This window comes from Sparus aurata, chromosome 8, assembly GCF_900880675.1.
Source record: "Sparus aurata chromosome 8, fSpaAur1.1, whole genome shotgun sequence".
In the NCBI taxonomy this organism is placed as follows: Eukaryota; Metazoa; Chordata; class Actinopteri; order Spariformes; family Sparidae; genus Sparus; species Sparus aurata.
This window is the reverse complement of record NC_044194.1, coordinates 2,186,483-2,200,466: the sequence shown is the minus strand read 5'-3', so window position 1 is coordinate 2,200,466 and position 13,984 is coordinate 2,186,483. Positions and strand designations below refer to the sequence as shown.

Genomic DNA, 13,984 nt, shown 5'->3' with positions numbered 1-13,984 from the left:
CGCCAACCCTGCAATCAGCGGAGCATCACCTCAATTCACCCAGGTGTTAAACTCACACACACACACACACACACACACACACACACACACACACACACACACACACCACCTGCCTTAACAGTTAACATGCAACTCAAATCCCCTCCTGCTGTTAATGATGAATGAATTACACCGACGGCTCGCAGCTTAAAGGACGATTCTGCCAATTATCTGTTCTTATTTCACTTTTTCCTCACAGGATCACAAGAACTGTCACTTTACACACACACACACACACACACACACACACACACACACCTGCACCTTCTTTAGTAGTCTCGCTAACATCACCACATGTGTCTTCAGTCACAAGAGCTTCTCAGATACACTGATCTTACTGACTGTGTGTGTGTGTGTGTGTGTGTGTGTGTGTGTGTGTGTGTGTGTGTGTGTGTGTGGTACTCACGTCTGTCTCTGTGGCAGTCGCTCCTGAAATGGGTCATAACAGAACCAGAAGAAGCAGAAGAAGCAGAAGAAGAAGAAGAAGAAGAAGAAGAAGAGGAGGAGAGGAATAAACCCTGCGACTCAGAGTGTGAGTGTCTGACTGATGCTCCCCTCACTGAGAGGAGGAGGAGGAGGAGGAGGAGGAGGAGGAGGAGAGAGGGAGGGGTGACTGCTGAGCATGGCAGTGGGTCGTACCATCCAACACTCCACTGAGAGGGGTGGAGGAGGAGGGATGACCGGCTCAGTAATCTGCTGAGGGAGACAGAGGTGGTGTAAAGCAGTAGGACAGAACAGAAAAGAAGAGATGGTTCAGTCCTCTCGTTCATCCAGGTGATGACACACTGAACCTTTGTGGTGAAGTTTCTCCACTTATCCTGCACCTCCAGGTCCACACACAGTCAGGTAGTCCTCAGTATTCGTCCTGTGGAGGTGTGACGCCCCCTACTGGACGAAAACATCACCCTGATCTCCTCTGAGGAAAAAATCAAAAATCAACAAAAAGGAGATTTTTTTTAAAAAACATCTTTTGTTTTCATGGCAGCGACGCATGTTTCTGCTTTAATAACACGGAGCGAAGATGGAAAACGTATTTCTATACAGCCAATCAAATCCTCGGTGGAAGCAGTGAGGTCACTCTTCCATCATCAGCAGACAGTGAGAACAGAGTCTTCATCTCATCTGACACAGAAACATGAACACAAGTCTTGTTGAACGTGCCACGAAACAATCACTCACCGAGGTATAGTTCACTGCTGAACCTGCAGGACAGAAGGTTAAAGGAACAGTTCACCCAAAAAGAAAAAGGGGGGAAGGTGTCTTTTCAAATACATTTTGGATCTTCGGGACTTCAGGAGACTTTAAGTCTGTTGGACGAGCTGTATGGAGCTGTTGTAGTTTGGTTTTTTCAGTCCCCAGCTGCTTCAGATGTTCAGGAGAATGATGCAACACCATTTTACAACTGTTCCATCAGCATGCGGGTAAAATAGGAGCTGAAGAATTTATATAATTATACATATTCATATTGTCATATATATGTAGGTACAAGGAGATAATTTGGTCTGTTTCACGTCACAAGGTCGGCTCATGTAACTGTTTGTTGTCTTTTATCTTCTGCTCAGCCTGTCAAGCATCTGCCTTTTTAAATATGTTTTTCTTTTGCTGTACAAAATAAATCTTTACATCTTTATTGTATTGCGGCAGAGGAAGACATCATGTATCTCAAAACCTTGACAAACAGAACCAAAACTATCTGCATGAATTAAACCTTTAAATATATCTTTTAGTTTTTAGATTAGACTAGCTGTAATCTCTTGATTTATCTCAGATCCGGTTCAGTTCACGTCTAAACGCAGCAGGATTTCTGGATATCGATGGAGAGAATAAACGTGTTTACCTCCAGAATCCAGGACGCTTTGATTGGCTGATGAAAGTTCAGTCAGTGTTAATAAATTGACCCGGGTCAGAGAGAGGGGAGGTTCTGCCGGCCCGACCGACCAGCCGTCATCTCACTCTGCTTTAATTACAAAATCCATTAAATGATTTCATTTTAATTAAAGCTGTCCTATCTCATTAAGATATGTTGATGAGGAGAGCCGGGCCCTCTCCCGGGCTTCTGTATTTATCTCTGAGTTAACCTCCGTCAGCAGCCGGCGAACAGCTTCCCAGCATGCATTTCAATGAGGTGTATCCATCAGACCACAGGGTCACTGAAACACACAACAACAGTTTACAGATGCTTTCAGATTCTGTGCTGAGAGGCAGCTTGTTCCTAAAAACTGTTCTTATCATCTGAAGTCTCTGAAAACGTAGTCGATGTTTTTATCTTCTCCTGCCTCGAATACTAAAAGTCTGTGTATGAGGGAGTGAGTCCGGCTTCACTCTCACATCTGCTGTAGTTACAGAACGATGCTGCAAGGTTTAAAACCTGGTTCTTGTAAGCGTGATCATCCCTCTTTTCATTCTTTTGATATTGAAGCACTGCACAGTTTGACTCCCAACACCCGACCAAGACCACTCAGCTTCTCCGACCAGTGTCTTCCGGTCCACACCACATCAGAAACTCCTACGTTCTGGTCTCTCATGATGGATTTTATCTTGACCTCTGTTATTGTTTCCTCTTTCCACCTTATTGTCTTTTGTCGTTGTTTGTAAAGCACTCACGTGTTTTTAGATGTGCTTCGGAATTATTGATAATTGACTTAAAACTCTTATTCTGAGATCATTCTTACACAAATTAAATTTTTACTCCTCTCACTGTAAAACAAATATGTACACATGAATATAAAATTAAATTCTTGAAATCTGTTTTTATCTCTTTGCTGTGATTTGCAGTTTCTGTGTTTACTTATATTTGCGTGTCCTCTCTGATGAAGACCTAACAGTTGAAACACGTTGGCTTTATATATTTAATTCCACATTCATTTACATTTCTTTTTTGGCATACCTTCATTACCTTTGTAATCACCCTTTTCTGTTTTCCAAGACCAACCTACACAATTTTCCCCCACATTGTGTTAAAAAGATTGTAACCTCACAAAAATCGTACAGTATCTGAGAGAAACTGAATTAGCATCCACCAGAAGCTCAACGTGTTCCTGCACAGACTCCAAGGGACTCGAACCGTCAACCCTGTTGTCGTGGTAACTGGCTCCAGTGTTACAGAGAGGTATTCTGTTCGGTTTACTTCAACTGTCACCATCCCAGCTGCTAATCCCTCCACCTAATGGAGGTTTATAGAGGGTTTCTATCCATAAAACACATGTGAATATATGCAGGGATATAACACCTGTATAAACACACACACACACAAATGCACACACACAAACACACATATACACATTTATATTGCCAACAGGGCACTACATTAACTAAGTAATCATTTAATTCATGAAAAGGTCGACAATACAAACACATTTATTTATTTATTTATTTATGTTGTTTATTTCGGGCATGTCAATTCATAAACATCAGATTTCATCATTGTTCAAATAATACAACACACATGGCCGAAAGGGAAAAGCGGGAGAAGCCAAAGCTTATCAAGCCCCGCCCCCATTACCCACAGGATAAAATCTTCATCCTGATCTTTTCTTGTCTTTTGCATTTTACATTTTCTTTTTGTTGTTTTTTTTGTTTTACCTAACAACTTCTTTTGTTATGACCTTTGACAAAACATATTACAGCAGTAGCATACAGAGCTGAATTCAAGCTCTAGACAGTACATACAGATTACATGTGTGTCTGCACATGTGTCCATATTAGTCCATCATGAGTGAACAACAGTCTCATCTTATGGCCTCATCTTATAGCCAGGCTTGCCACAAGGTCAGAATGTCCAATCGACAGAGAGCAAAAGTCCAGTGTATTTATTATTTGTTGAGATGGTGTTGGGATGGTGTAAGAGCCCTTTAATGCCTTTTTATGTTATTCATCAGTCTCCTCTGCAGCTTTCATCACTGTTAGCTTCGCCATGTCCTCCCGATTGGTGGCTACATCAACTCGCATCTGTATCACGAACTCGCGAATTGCTGAGATGTCAGAGCGTATCCCGACCACAGCACTCCGAGTATTGGCGTTGTCCGCCCTCGCACTGGTCTGCTCAGTAGCGATCTTTCTCATTTTCCGATATTGCATAAAGATTCCAAATCCCAAAGCGATCATTCCAATTGTCATGAACGTAACATGTACACGTCCTCGACATCCTCCACATCCAGTGCGGCAAGGCAGATGACTCACCACTTTCCCCAACCATCCATAACGTAGCCGGACATGAAGGTCCCGTCCGGGCATGTCGGTTCACCAGAACCAGCACGCCGTGTTGAGAACACTCTGTCGATGGCATTCATTGACCAGCTCAGCAACTCCATCGTGGATTGATCGATTGGTTGATTGGTTAAGAACGTTGTTGTACAATATTAGACGAATCTCAATCGAATGACTGTTGTGTGCCGATTTACAGGGTTGAGTCCTTCACAGCTCAGAAGAACTTGTGATAACTCACAATAGTGGCACAGTGTTCGTACCTAAGTTATCTCACATTGTTGATGCACATTATAACAACATCCTGCTATGTACAACTGGCATTGGCCTTGGACCATACAATTTTCTCAGGTTCAACTTATTGTTTGGGTACAGAATGGTATTTGTTATGCTCACATGCCGTCTCAACACAGTGTCTGCACAGTGTCTGTTGATTCGTGCCTCTGACCTTTATCAACCCTCCTGTATTGATCTGTACTGATCAACGATTGAATGTACATACTTTTTCTTGAAGCCACTTAGTGTTGCTGATTTTTTGACATCTTCTTCTAGCACATTCCATTGTTTAACACCTTTGACCGATAAAGAAAAGGATTTTAACGTAGTTCGTACTTTACTTTGCCTGAAAATCATGTTCCATCTGAGATTGTGTCTCTCCTCTCTGTCTAGGAAGAGTATTTGCAAATTATGAGGGAGGCTTTTGTTAGCAGCCTTGTACATCATTTGTAGTGTGCGATAGTTTATTAAGTCATATAGTTTAAGTATTCTTGATTCAATAAATAACTGATTTGTGTGTGCCCTATAGTTGGCATAATGTAAGATTCTCAAAGCTCTTTTTTGGAGTATTAACAAAGGCTGTGTGGAGCCTTTATATGTGTGTCCCCACACCTCTGCACAGTATTGCAGGTGTGGAGAGACGAGTGCACAGTACAACAGATGAAGTGCTTTTTGATTTAATATCTTTTGTGCTTTCCAGAGTATGGACACACTCCTGGCCAACTTCCTTTTTAGCTGTCTTATGTGTGGCTTCCAACTTAACATGTCGTCGATGATTACTCCCAGTACTTTGTTCTCATGTACCCTTTCAATATTCACTCCGTTTACTTGAATGTTAGTACTGTTGTTGCAGCCTTTTTTCCCATATAGCATGTATTTAGTTTTCTCAAGATTTAGTGATAATTTATTTATATTAAACCACACATGAAGTTTGGCCATTTCGTGATTTACTGTTTCCACAAGTTGGTTCAAGTCAGTCCCAGAACAGAAAATATTTGTATCATCTGCGAATAATATTAATTTCAGAATATTTGACACTTTGCATATATCATTTATATATAGTATAAACAGCTTTGGACCCAGAACTGACCCCTGTGGGACCCCACAGACTATGTCCAAGCTAGTCGATGTGTTATCACCCATTTTGACATATTGGGATCTCTTGTGTAGATAGCTCTTGACCCACTGCAGTGCTACACCTCTGATGCCATATCTCTCCAGTATAGCTATTAAAATATCATGATTAACTTTTTTCAGGTCTATGAAAATTCCTATTGAATGTTGTTTTTGGTCAATAGCGTCAGTAATGATTTCCACAGACTCAGTTAGAGCAAAGGCAGTCGAGTGGTTCCTTCTGAATCCATATTGGCTGTCATATAGCAATTTGTGTTTGTTGATGAAGTTATCTAGCCTATTGTTGAATAGCTTCTCTAGGATTTTCGACAGTTGTGGCAGTATTGAGATTGGTCTGTAATTAGTAAACTCGTGTGTGTCACCATTCTTAAACAGTGGCACAACTTTGGCAACTTTCATTTTAGTGGGAAATATCCCAGTTTGAAATGACAGATTACAAAGCAAACTGTGAAACTAAAACAAACAAGAACAGAAACATGACCATCTGTGTTTCTGAATGATGAGACAACAGGAGGAGCAGGTGAAGATTAACAGGTTGAATTCTGTGATTGATGTTGATGACATTTTTATGTTGACAAATCATTTTAAAATAAAACATCTACAGAGCTCGTAGAACGCTGCAGAATAAAAGTCTCTCTTTTACTTAAAAACATTATTATGATTGTGAACACATGATTTTTAAATGTTTGTCAGGTCCAAATTAATTGCTCTGTTTATCTCTCTGTTAGAATTCGGACAGTTCAGCTTCTAATGAGGTTTGTCAGCCAAACATCCTGGATATTACATTTTTTTCACCGTTCAGCTGCAACACAATATTGTTCATCAGCATCCAGCCGCCTCACTGTCTCCTCTTTCAGAACTTTCTCTGAGCCAAAACTGAGCCCCGTCCAATCAGGTGCAGCGCTGTGCACTCTGGGAGTTGTAGTCTTTCTACCTTTAGAGTAGAAGTGAACACCACAGTCCTTTACTCTGTTTTCTCTGCTCATGTAGCATCAAGTTAAAAAATATTTGTCTTTCTACTTCAGAGAGAGAAAGTTTTATTTAAGGGCCGTCTTTCCAGAGATGAAATACTTCTTTACCTGCTCTGTTCCACTGTCACACACACCTTCAGAGGTGATATCTTCAGTTTATCCCAAGTGTAAATGTATGGAAACATCCTCTCAGTGAAAGTGTGTGTGAAGGTGTGTAGGTGTGTGTTAGTATCAGGATCAGAGAACGACAGCTTTCCTCTGTTCCAGTCCAGATTCACTCTGATCCTCTGGAGCTTCTTCTGCACTACGAGATCAGTGGATGGAGCTGATGCTGACCACACTGAGTATTTACCTTCGTCTAACATTATTCTCCATAATCCAGACAGTATGAATCCCTTCCTCTGGACAGATTCTGCTAACACACCCAGTCTCCAGCCTGTACTGCCTCCAACCTCGACGTCCCAGCTGTGAGTCCCTGAGTTAAAGCCCTCAGAGCCCAGGACAGACCTGAAAAAGTCAAACCTCTCTGGATTATCAGGAAGCTTCTGTGTCTCTCCTCGTCTCACACTGCTCAGATCTTCAGACAGGATAAGTTCTAGACCAGCAGTGTTTGGGTCCAGAACCACAGGAGTGTAGGAGACCATGTCCTTCATCTTGTTCCAGATGTTGAAGCTCAGGTTGCCCAGGTGTTTGGCCTGGTCTATCAGAGCACCTGAGGGCAGCTGTGGATCCTCCAGCAGGGGGCACTGCTGGACTCTTTCCACTGCAGCCTTGTAGTTGTGCAGGAATGAGACGTCTTCAGCTCTCAGCTCCTCCTCTGTGGCTCTGACTGTGTGTGAAAGAGCTGCTATCTTCCTGCTCAGAGCCTCCATCTTCTCCTTCATCATCTGACTCTTCTGCTCCTCTTCCTCCCTCAGTGCAGCCATCCTGGCCTCCTCTTCCTCTTCTAGAAACTGGTGCAGCTTCTTAAACTGATCCTTAATCTGCCTCTCTGTGTGTCGGGCCTGGACCTTCATGTGTTCTGCTGTCTGATCAAACTTCACTTTAACTTCTTCAAAAACCTTTAACTTCTTCTTTAAAGGCTCCAGAGTTTCCTGAAGTTTCTTCTTGTGTTGTCGTGCAGCTTCATCGATGGGTCTGAATCTGTGGTTGGTGTGTTGTTCTGAGTCTCTGCAGACGAGACACACCGGCTGCTGATGGTCCAGACAGAAGAGTTTGAGTTTCTCAGAGTGCCGACTGCAGAGATCCTCTGAAGCTCTCTGATGTCTCTCCTGTAGGAAGGTCTCACACAGGTTCTTTAATACCAGGTTTAAAGGTGGATGTTGCTTTGAAGATCTTCTCCTACAAACTGGACACTCCCGTGTTTGTCTCTCTGTCCACCAGCTCTGCAGACAGTCTTTACAGAAGCTGTGGCTACATGACAGAACGACAGGCTCTCTGAAGACATCATGACACACCGGACAGCAGAGATCCTCCTCTAACCTGGAAGCCATTTTGTCTCTGAGTGACGCTGTGAACACAGCAGACAGTACAGTCAGTCACAGCTCCACTTCCTCCTTCACTTCACTAAAGTTAACTTTGAGTTCTGGTTCTGGTTGGACTCACCTTCAGTGTGTGGAGCGTCTGCAGTGTTGTAGTTTCCTCCTCCTCTCTCCTGTAGATGAACTCACTCAGAGGACGTTGTTAGTTCAGTCTGAAGGTGGATCTGATCGTCTGTCTGTGTTTCTGTACTAAAGAGACACACACACACACACACACACACACACACACACACTGACAAACTGTTTCCTGGTTTGTATCATGTGAGTCAGATGTGGGCGGAGCTTTGTCAGACCTGCTGAATGCTGTTGGTTCACATGTGACTCAGAGGAGTGTTTCAGTCCAAAGTAGTGATTTATTGCAGGAAATGTAATCTGATACATTTGTTGTTGTTGTTGGAGGAGCTATAGTCCAATCAGAACCACCATTCTCTATCATGTTATAACTTAGATTAATAATTTTCAAGATAAAATATGAACCTCAAAAGATGTTAACTTGATAATATCGTCACATTTATTTGGCAGCAATATCTTCATGTTCTGTTTATTTGTTGTCCAGCCTCGATCCAAAAACATTCTCCAAATGTTTATTTAAGATAACTAATGTTAGATCATTACAGTCTTTATGAAAGGATTCAGATTGAGTCACACTGAGATATTTAGATCACAGTATGTGTTGTGTTGAGAGACAGGAAGCAGTGAAACAGGTGTTTCTGTTGACCAGTTACTTTAACACAGAGTCTGTTTTGTTGACTTAATATTCATTTGACTCTGTCAGTAAATCTACAGATATTTACAAAGAGTGTACTCAGTAAGAGACTGAGAGTTTAGTCACACTGACTGAAGACAAATGCAACTCTTTATGACCCAAGGGCCCAATAATCAGCATTAAAGGGGTGTTACGTAGTTTTGGAGGTGGAGAACTGAAGTGGTTTTAATTATCTGCCAGCAAGGCACTAAATGCAACGTGATTGTGATTCATATAAATAGAAAACTGGTTTGATTTGGTTAGATTCTATTTTTCTCCTTGAATAGAAAAATACTGATTACACCAGTGGTGAAAGTAAAAATTCAACGTAAAAAGTCTTTATTGAATTTAGAGGAATCAACTTTCCTTCTCTAATGAACTCAACGTATAAAAACAAGTTTCATTTGTTTCAAGTTGATTAAACTTCTGAAGTCAAAAATATGACTTTGTTTTTACTGGAATTCTTTTGACTTTAAATGATGAGTTGGATCAATATAATTCATTAATTCAACTCATCATTGAGGGCAAGTCTTCATTTTCAATGATGTCCAGAGCATAAATAAAACACAATAACACACAATAGGTGTAAAATAATAATCAAAAACAACGAACATAATCACAGAGTGAGTGAACACAAAGAGTTCCCAGCATGCATTGTTTGAGAGGTAAAACTTTGTGCTGCTTGTCTTTAACACATTTTGAGAGAAGATGTGATTCTTCTTTTTCTCACAAAAACTAACAATTATTAAGCAATATCACACGAGAGGGAGTGAGGTTGCACTGTGTAACAGCACTGGTGTGATTCGGTCGTAGGCCGCAGATAATCACACCAGTGCAAAGTTTGCCACAATCATACGCAAGTCTGCAACTGATGTAACGTTAATTAATGGTAATTGAAACGCCTGCGCAGCGGAGTGATATGTCTGTAAAAAGTCCCAGTGTGGTTGTACTCTATATCAGCACTCATGGAATGCCTCTTGTCCAATCAAATTACGTGGTCGGAAATAACTGTTGTATAACTGTTAAAATAATGTCTTTGTGTAAATGCCAAAGTGAAGAAGCACCAAGTACCTGTGTCTCTGTGTGGTTCTCTGGGTTTAAAAGCTTCAGCCACATGTATAGAAACATCTGTGAATGAGCTGCAGCCGAAGGTTCAGAGTGACGGACTGAAGCGCCACCTGGTGGAGAGCAGGAACACTGCAGGACTCACATCTCATCAGACTGATGTGAAATCTGATTTACAATTTATTCTAAAGTAATTTTAATCCTGTAACAAAGTCCCTGAAAACTTCTTTCTTCATCATTTAACAGGATTTCAAGGAAAGTTTGGTCATTTTTCTGCAGAAACACAGTTTGAATAAAAACAACTAAAATGAACTAAGAGTGGTTGTCAGCCATTTTATACTTTTAGATGCAGAGTGTGGAGGAAACATCAAGCCTTCAGTCAGTCAAGTCAAAGTTGTAATTGCCAGAAGAAAAGCAGTTAAATTCAAAACCATCTTTGTCTCCGGAGCAGCTCCATGTGTTAGAAAAGGTTGTTCGTCATCAGGCTGAACCAGTTTGCATTTCTTCTATTGTCTTTATTCAGTGTTTGTTATTTTACTTATTCTCTCATATTTATATTTGCATTTTTGCCCCTTTATTAAGAGAGAAACACCAGATAGAGATTCAGTTCTTTAGTCAACAACATCACATGAACCCAAACTGAGACGTCCACCTTAAATATAGAACGACTCGTCCTCTCACTGAACGGACGACTGACAGCAGAGTTCAACTGATGGAGACTGAAAACACACAGAATCAGAATCATTGTGACTTTATCACATCAAAAGGAGAAAAAAACATTTACAGTATTTTGGATCATCAAATGTATTTGTTATTACAAACATTTCATATATTTAAAAAAAATATTTCATTGTTTGGAAATTTTATGATCTTGAATTTGAAATACAATTTTTGGATCTTGACAATGAAACGGGAAGTTATTAAGTGATTTGATCCTTTGTGCCCATCCTTTATTTTGTTCTTCAAAAATACGCACACACACAAACACACACACAAACACACACACACACATACACACACACTCGCACACACACACACACACACACACACACACATCTATATGCCAACAGGGCACTACATCTCTCCACTATCTAAGAGGGGACCTCTGTTTCTGGAGCTTCTTTAAAGGTGTTTTACCAGAATATTACTTAATATGTGATCTTTAATTTCTTTTGAAGAAATTCCCATGAGACGACTCGTATCCTTCAGTGACGTCTACCTATCAAAGAGGAGACTTAAACACTCAAACACACACACACACACACAAAATGTTAGACAAGTTGAGATCCATTTACTTCTGCCAAACACATATACAAGTAATGTACATCATACATAGTCCTGAAATGATTCTGAAGTATATCAAAGCTCTGCCTACTGCGTTGTGTTAAAGTTTAGGAGCTTAATGAAGAAAATGTTAAAACAATAGTGTTGGGAGGCCAAGAGGAAGTGACACATCACTGTTTGGTATAAAAAGGGGAAGCGATACACTCAGGCTCTGTCATAAGGGTGATGATTCTGTCATGATCACAGTAGAGTTAAGTATTAAAATTGCTGTGATTACAGTAAAAAAATGTGTAACGTTTAGTCTTGATTGAAATTAATTTATTAAAAGTTTAGAAACTTAAAGGAAGGAAAGGTTAAATCAGTAGAGACGCTGGGATGAGTTGAGGCCAAGAGGAAATGTTGCAGGACTGTTCGGTTGACAAGAGGACAAGAAGAGGTGTTACACCTCAGTCATGGTCAAAGGACAGTCAGATCATTACAAAATTGTTCACTATCATCGAGGGATTATTAGTCATTGAACTGAGAGATAGCTGGAAAAACGTCCTAATAAGGACATAAACCAAGCCACTGTCCAAAGCAAAAGAGTATATAAACCGAAGAGTTTATGTACTAAAGAGTGTTCTTCCACTCGCTCCAGCCTTGAAGCAACACATGAGACGTATGTGAGCAGCCTAAACGTTGCGGAAAGGACTTCAAGAAATCTTCAGCAGAAACAGACCAAGGGAATTAAAGCACAACAGATTAACCATTTTAACCATCATGCTGTGGATTACAATTTGGATATTGGAGTCAGGGTTTCCCCCAGAAAACTTGCTAAGACCTGCCATCAGCGTTTAGCACATCTTGCCTATAAGTAGTTTGGGGAGCTTCAATAAAAGCTCTGGTTGAGGATCCCTGCATTGCCCACTGACTGCGACAGACTCTGCAAAACATACCTAAAACCAAAATTTTGACTTTATTATTACAGCTACCGCTACCGCTGCTCATGTAGCATCAATTAAAAAATATTTGTCTTTCTACTGCAGAGAGAGAAAGTTTTATTTAAGGGCCGTCTTTCCAGAGATTAAATACTTCTTTACCTGCTCTGTTCCACTGTCACACACACCTTCAGAGGTGATATCTTCAGTTTATCCACAGTGTAAATGTATGGAAACATCCTCTCAGTGAAAGTGTGTGTGAGGGTGTGTAGGTGTGTGTTAGTATCAGGATCAGAGAACGACAGCTTTCCTCTGTTCCAGTCCAGATTCACTCTGATCCTCTGGAGCTTCTTCTGCACTACCAGATCAGTGGGTGGAGATGATGGTGACCACACTGAGTATTTACCTTTGTCTAACATTATTCTCCATAATCCAGACCGTATGCCTCCCTTCCTCTGGACAGACTCTGCTAACACACCCAGTAACCAGAATCTACTGGCTCCAACCTCGACGTCCCAGCTGTGAGTCCCTGAGTTAAAGCCCTCAGAGCCCAGGACAGACCTGAAAAAGTCAAACCTCTCTGGATTATCAGGAAGCTTCTGACTCTCTCCTCGTCTCACACTGCTCAGATCTTCAGACAGGATGAGTTCTGGATGAGCAGTGTTTGGGTCCAGAACCACAGGAGTGTAGGAGACCATGTCCTTCATCTTGTTCCAGATGTTGAAGCTCAGGTTGCCCAGGTGTTTGGCCTGGTCTATCAGAGCTCCTGAGGGCAGCTGTGGATCCTCCAGCAGGGGGCGCTGCTGGACTCTTTCCACTGCAGCCTTGTAGTTGTGCAGGAATGAGACGTCTTCAGCTCTCAGCTCCTCCTCTGTGGCTCTGACTGTGTGTGAAAGAGCTGCTATCTCTCTGCTCAGAGCCTCCATCTTCTCCTTCATCATCTGACTCTTCTGCTCCTCTTCCTCCCTCAGTGCAGCCATCCTGGCCTCCTCTTCCTCTTCTAGAAACTGGTGCAGCTTCTTAAACTGATCCTTAATCTGCCTCTCTGTGTGTCGGGCCTGGACCTTCATGTGTTCTGCTGTTTGATCAAACTCCACTTTAACTTCTTCAAAAACCTTTAACTTCTTCTTTAAAGGCTCCAGAGTTTCCTGAAGTTTCTTCTTATGTTGTCGTGCAGCTTCATTGATGGGTCTGAATCTGTGGTTGGTGTGTTGTTCTGAGTCTCTGCAGACGAGACACACGGCTGCTGATGGTCCAGACAGAAGAATTTGAGTTTCTCAGAGTGCAGACTGCAGAGATGCTCTGAAGCTCTCTGATCTCTCTCCTGTGAGAACGTCTCACACAGGTTTTTTAATGTCAGACTTACAGGTGGATGATCCCTTGAAGACCTTCTCTTACAAACTGGACACTCCCGTGTTTGTCTCTCTGTCCACCAGCTCTGCAGACAGTCTTTACAGAAGCTGTGGCTACATGACAGAACGACAGGCTCTCTGAAGACATCATGACACACCGGACAGCAGAGATCCTCCTCTAACCTGGAAGCCATTTTGTCTCTGAGTGACGCTGTGAACACAGCAGACAGTACAGTCAGTCACAGCTCCACTTCCTCCTTCACTTCACTGAAGTTTACTTTCAGTTCTGGTTCTGGTGGGACTCACCTTCAGTGTGTGGAGCGTCTGCAGTGTTGTAGTTTCCTCCTCCTCTCTCCTGTAGATGAACTCACTCAGAGGACGTTGTTAGTTCAGTCTGAAGGTGGATCTGATCGTCTGTCTGTGTTTCTGTACTAAAGAGACACACACAAACACACGC

The 13,984-nt window shown here is 41.7% G+C and overlaps 1 protein-coding gene and 1 pseudogene across 1 annotated transcript; both read right to left on the bottom strand.

Moving 5' to 3' along the window:
- Positions 1-5,404: 5,404 nt before the first annotated feature.
- LOC115586145 (tripartite motif-containing protein 35-like) lies at positions 5,405-8,403 on the bottom strand. Its single transcript, XM_030424940.1, has 2 exons — positions 8,229-8,403; positions 5,405-8,133 (listed from the first exon to the last, which is right to left on the bottom strand). Exon 2 carries the CDS (start codon positions 8,114-8,116, stop codon positions 6,728-6,730), a length of 1,389 nt encoding a protein of 462 aa, XP_030280800.1. The 5' UTR covers positions 8,117-8,133; positions 8,229-8,403; the 3' UTR covers positions 5,405-6,727.
- Positions 8,404-12,275: 3,872 nt separating this feature from the next.
- On the bottom strand, positions 12,276-13,964 carry LOC115586063 (nuclear factor 7, brain-like; annotated as a pseudogene).
- Between the last annotated feature and the right edge of the window lie 20 nt (positions 13,965-13,984).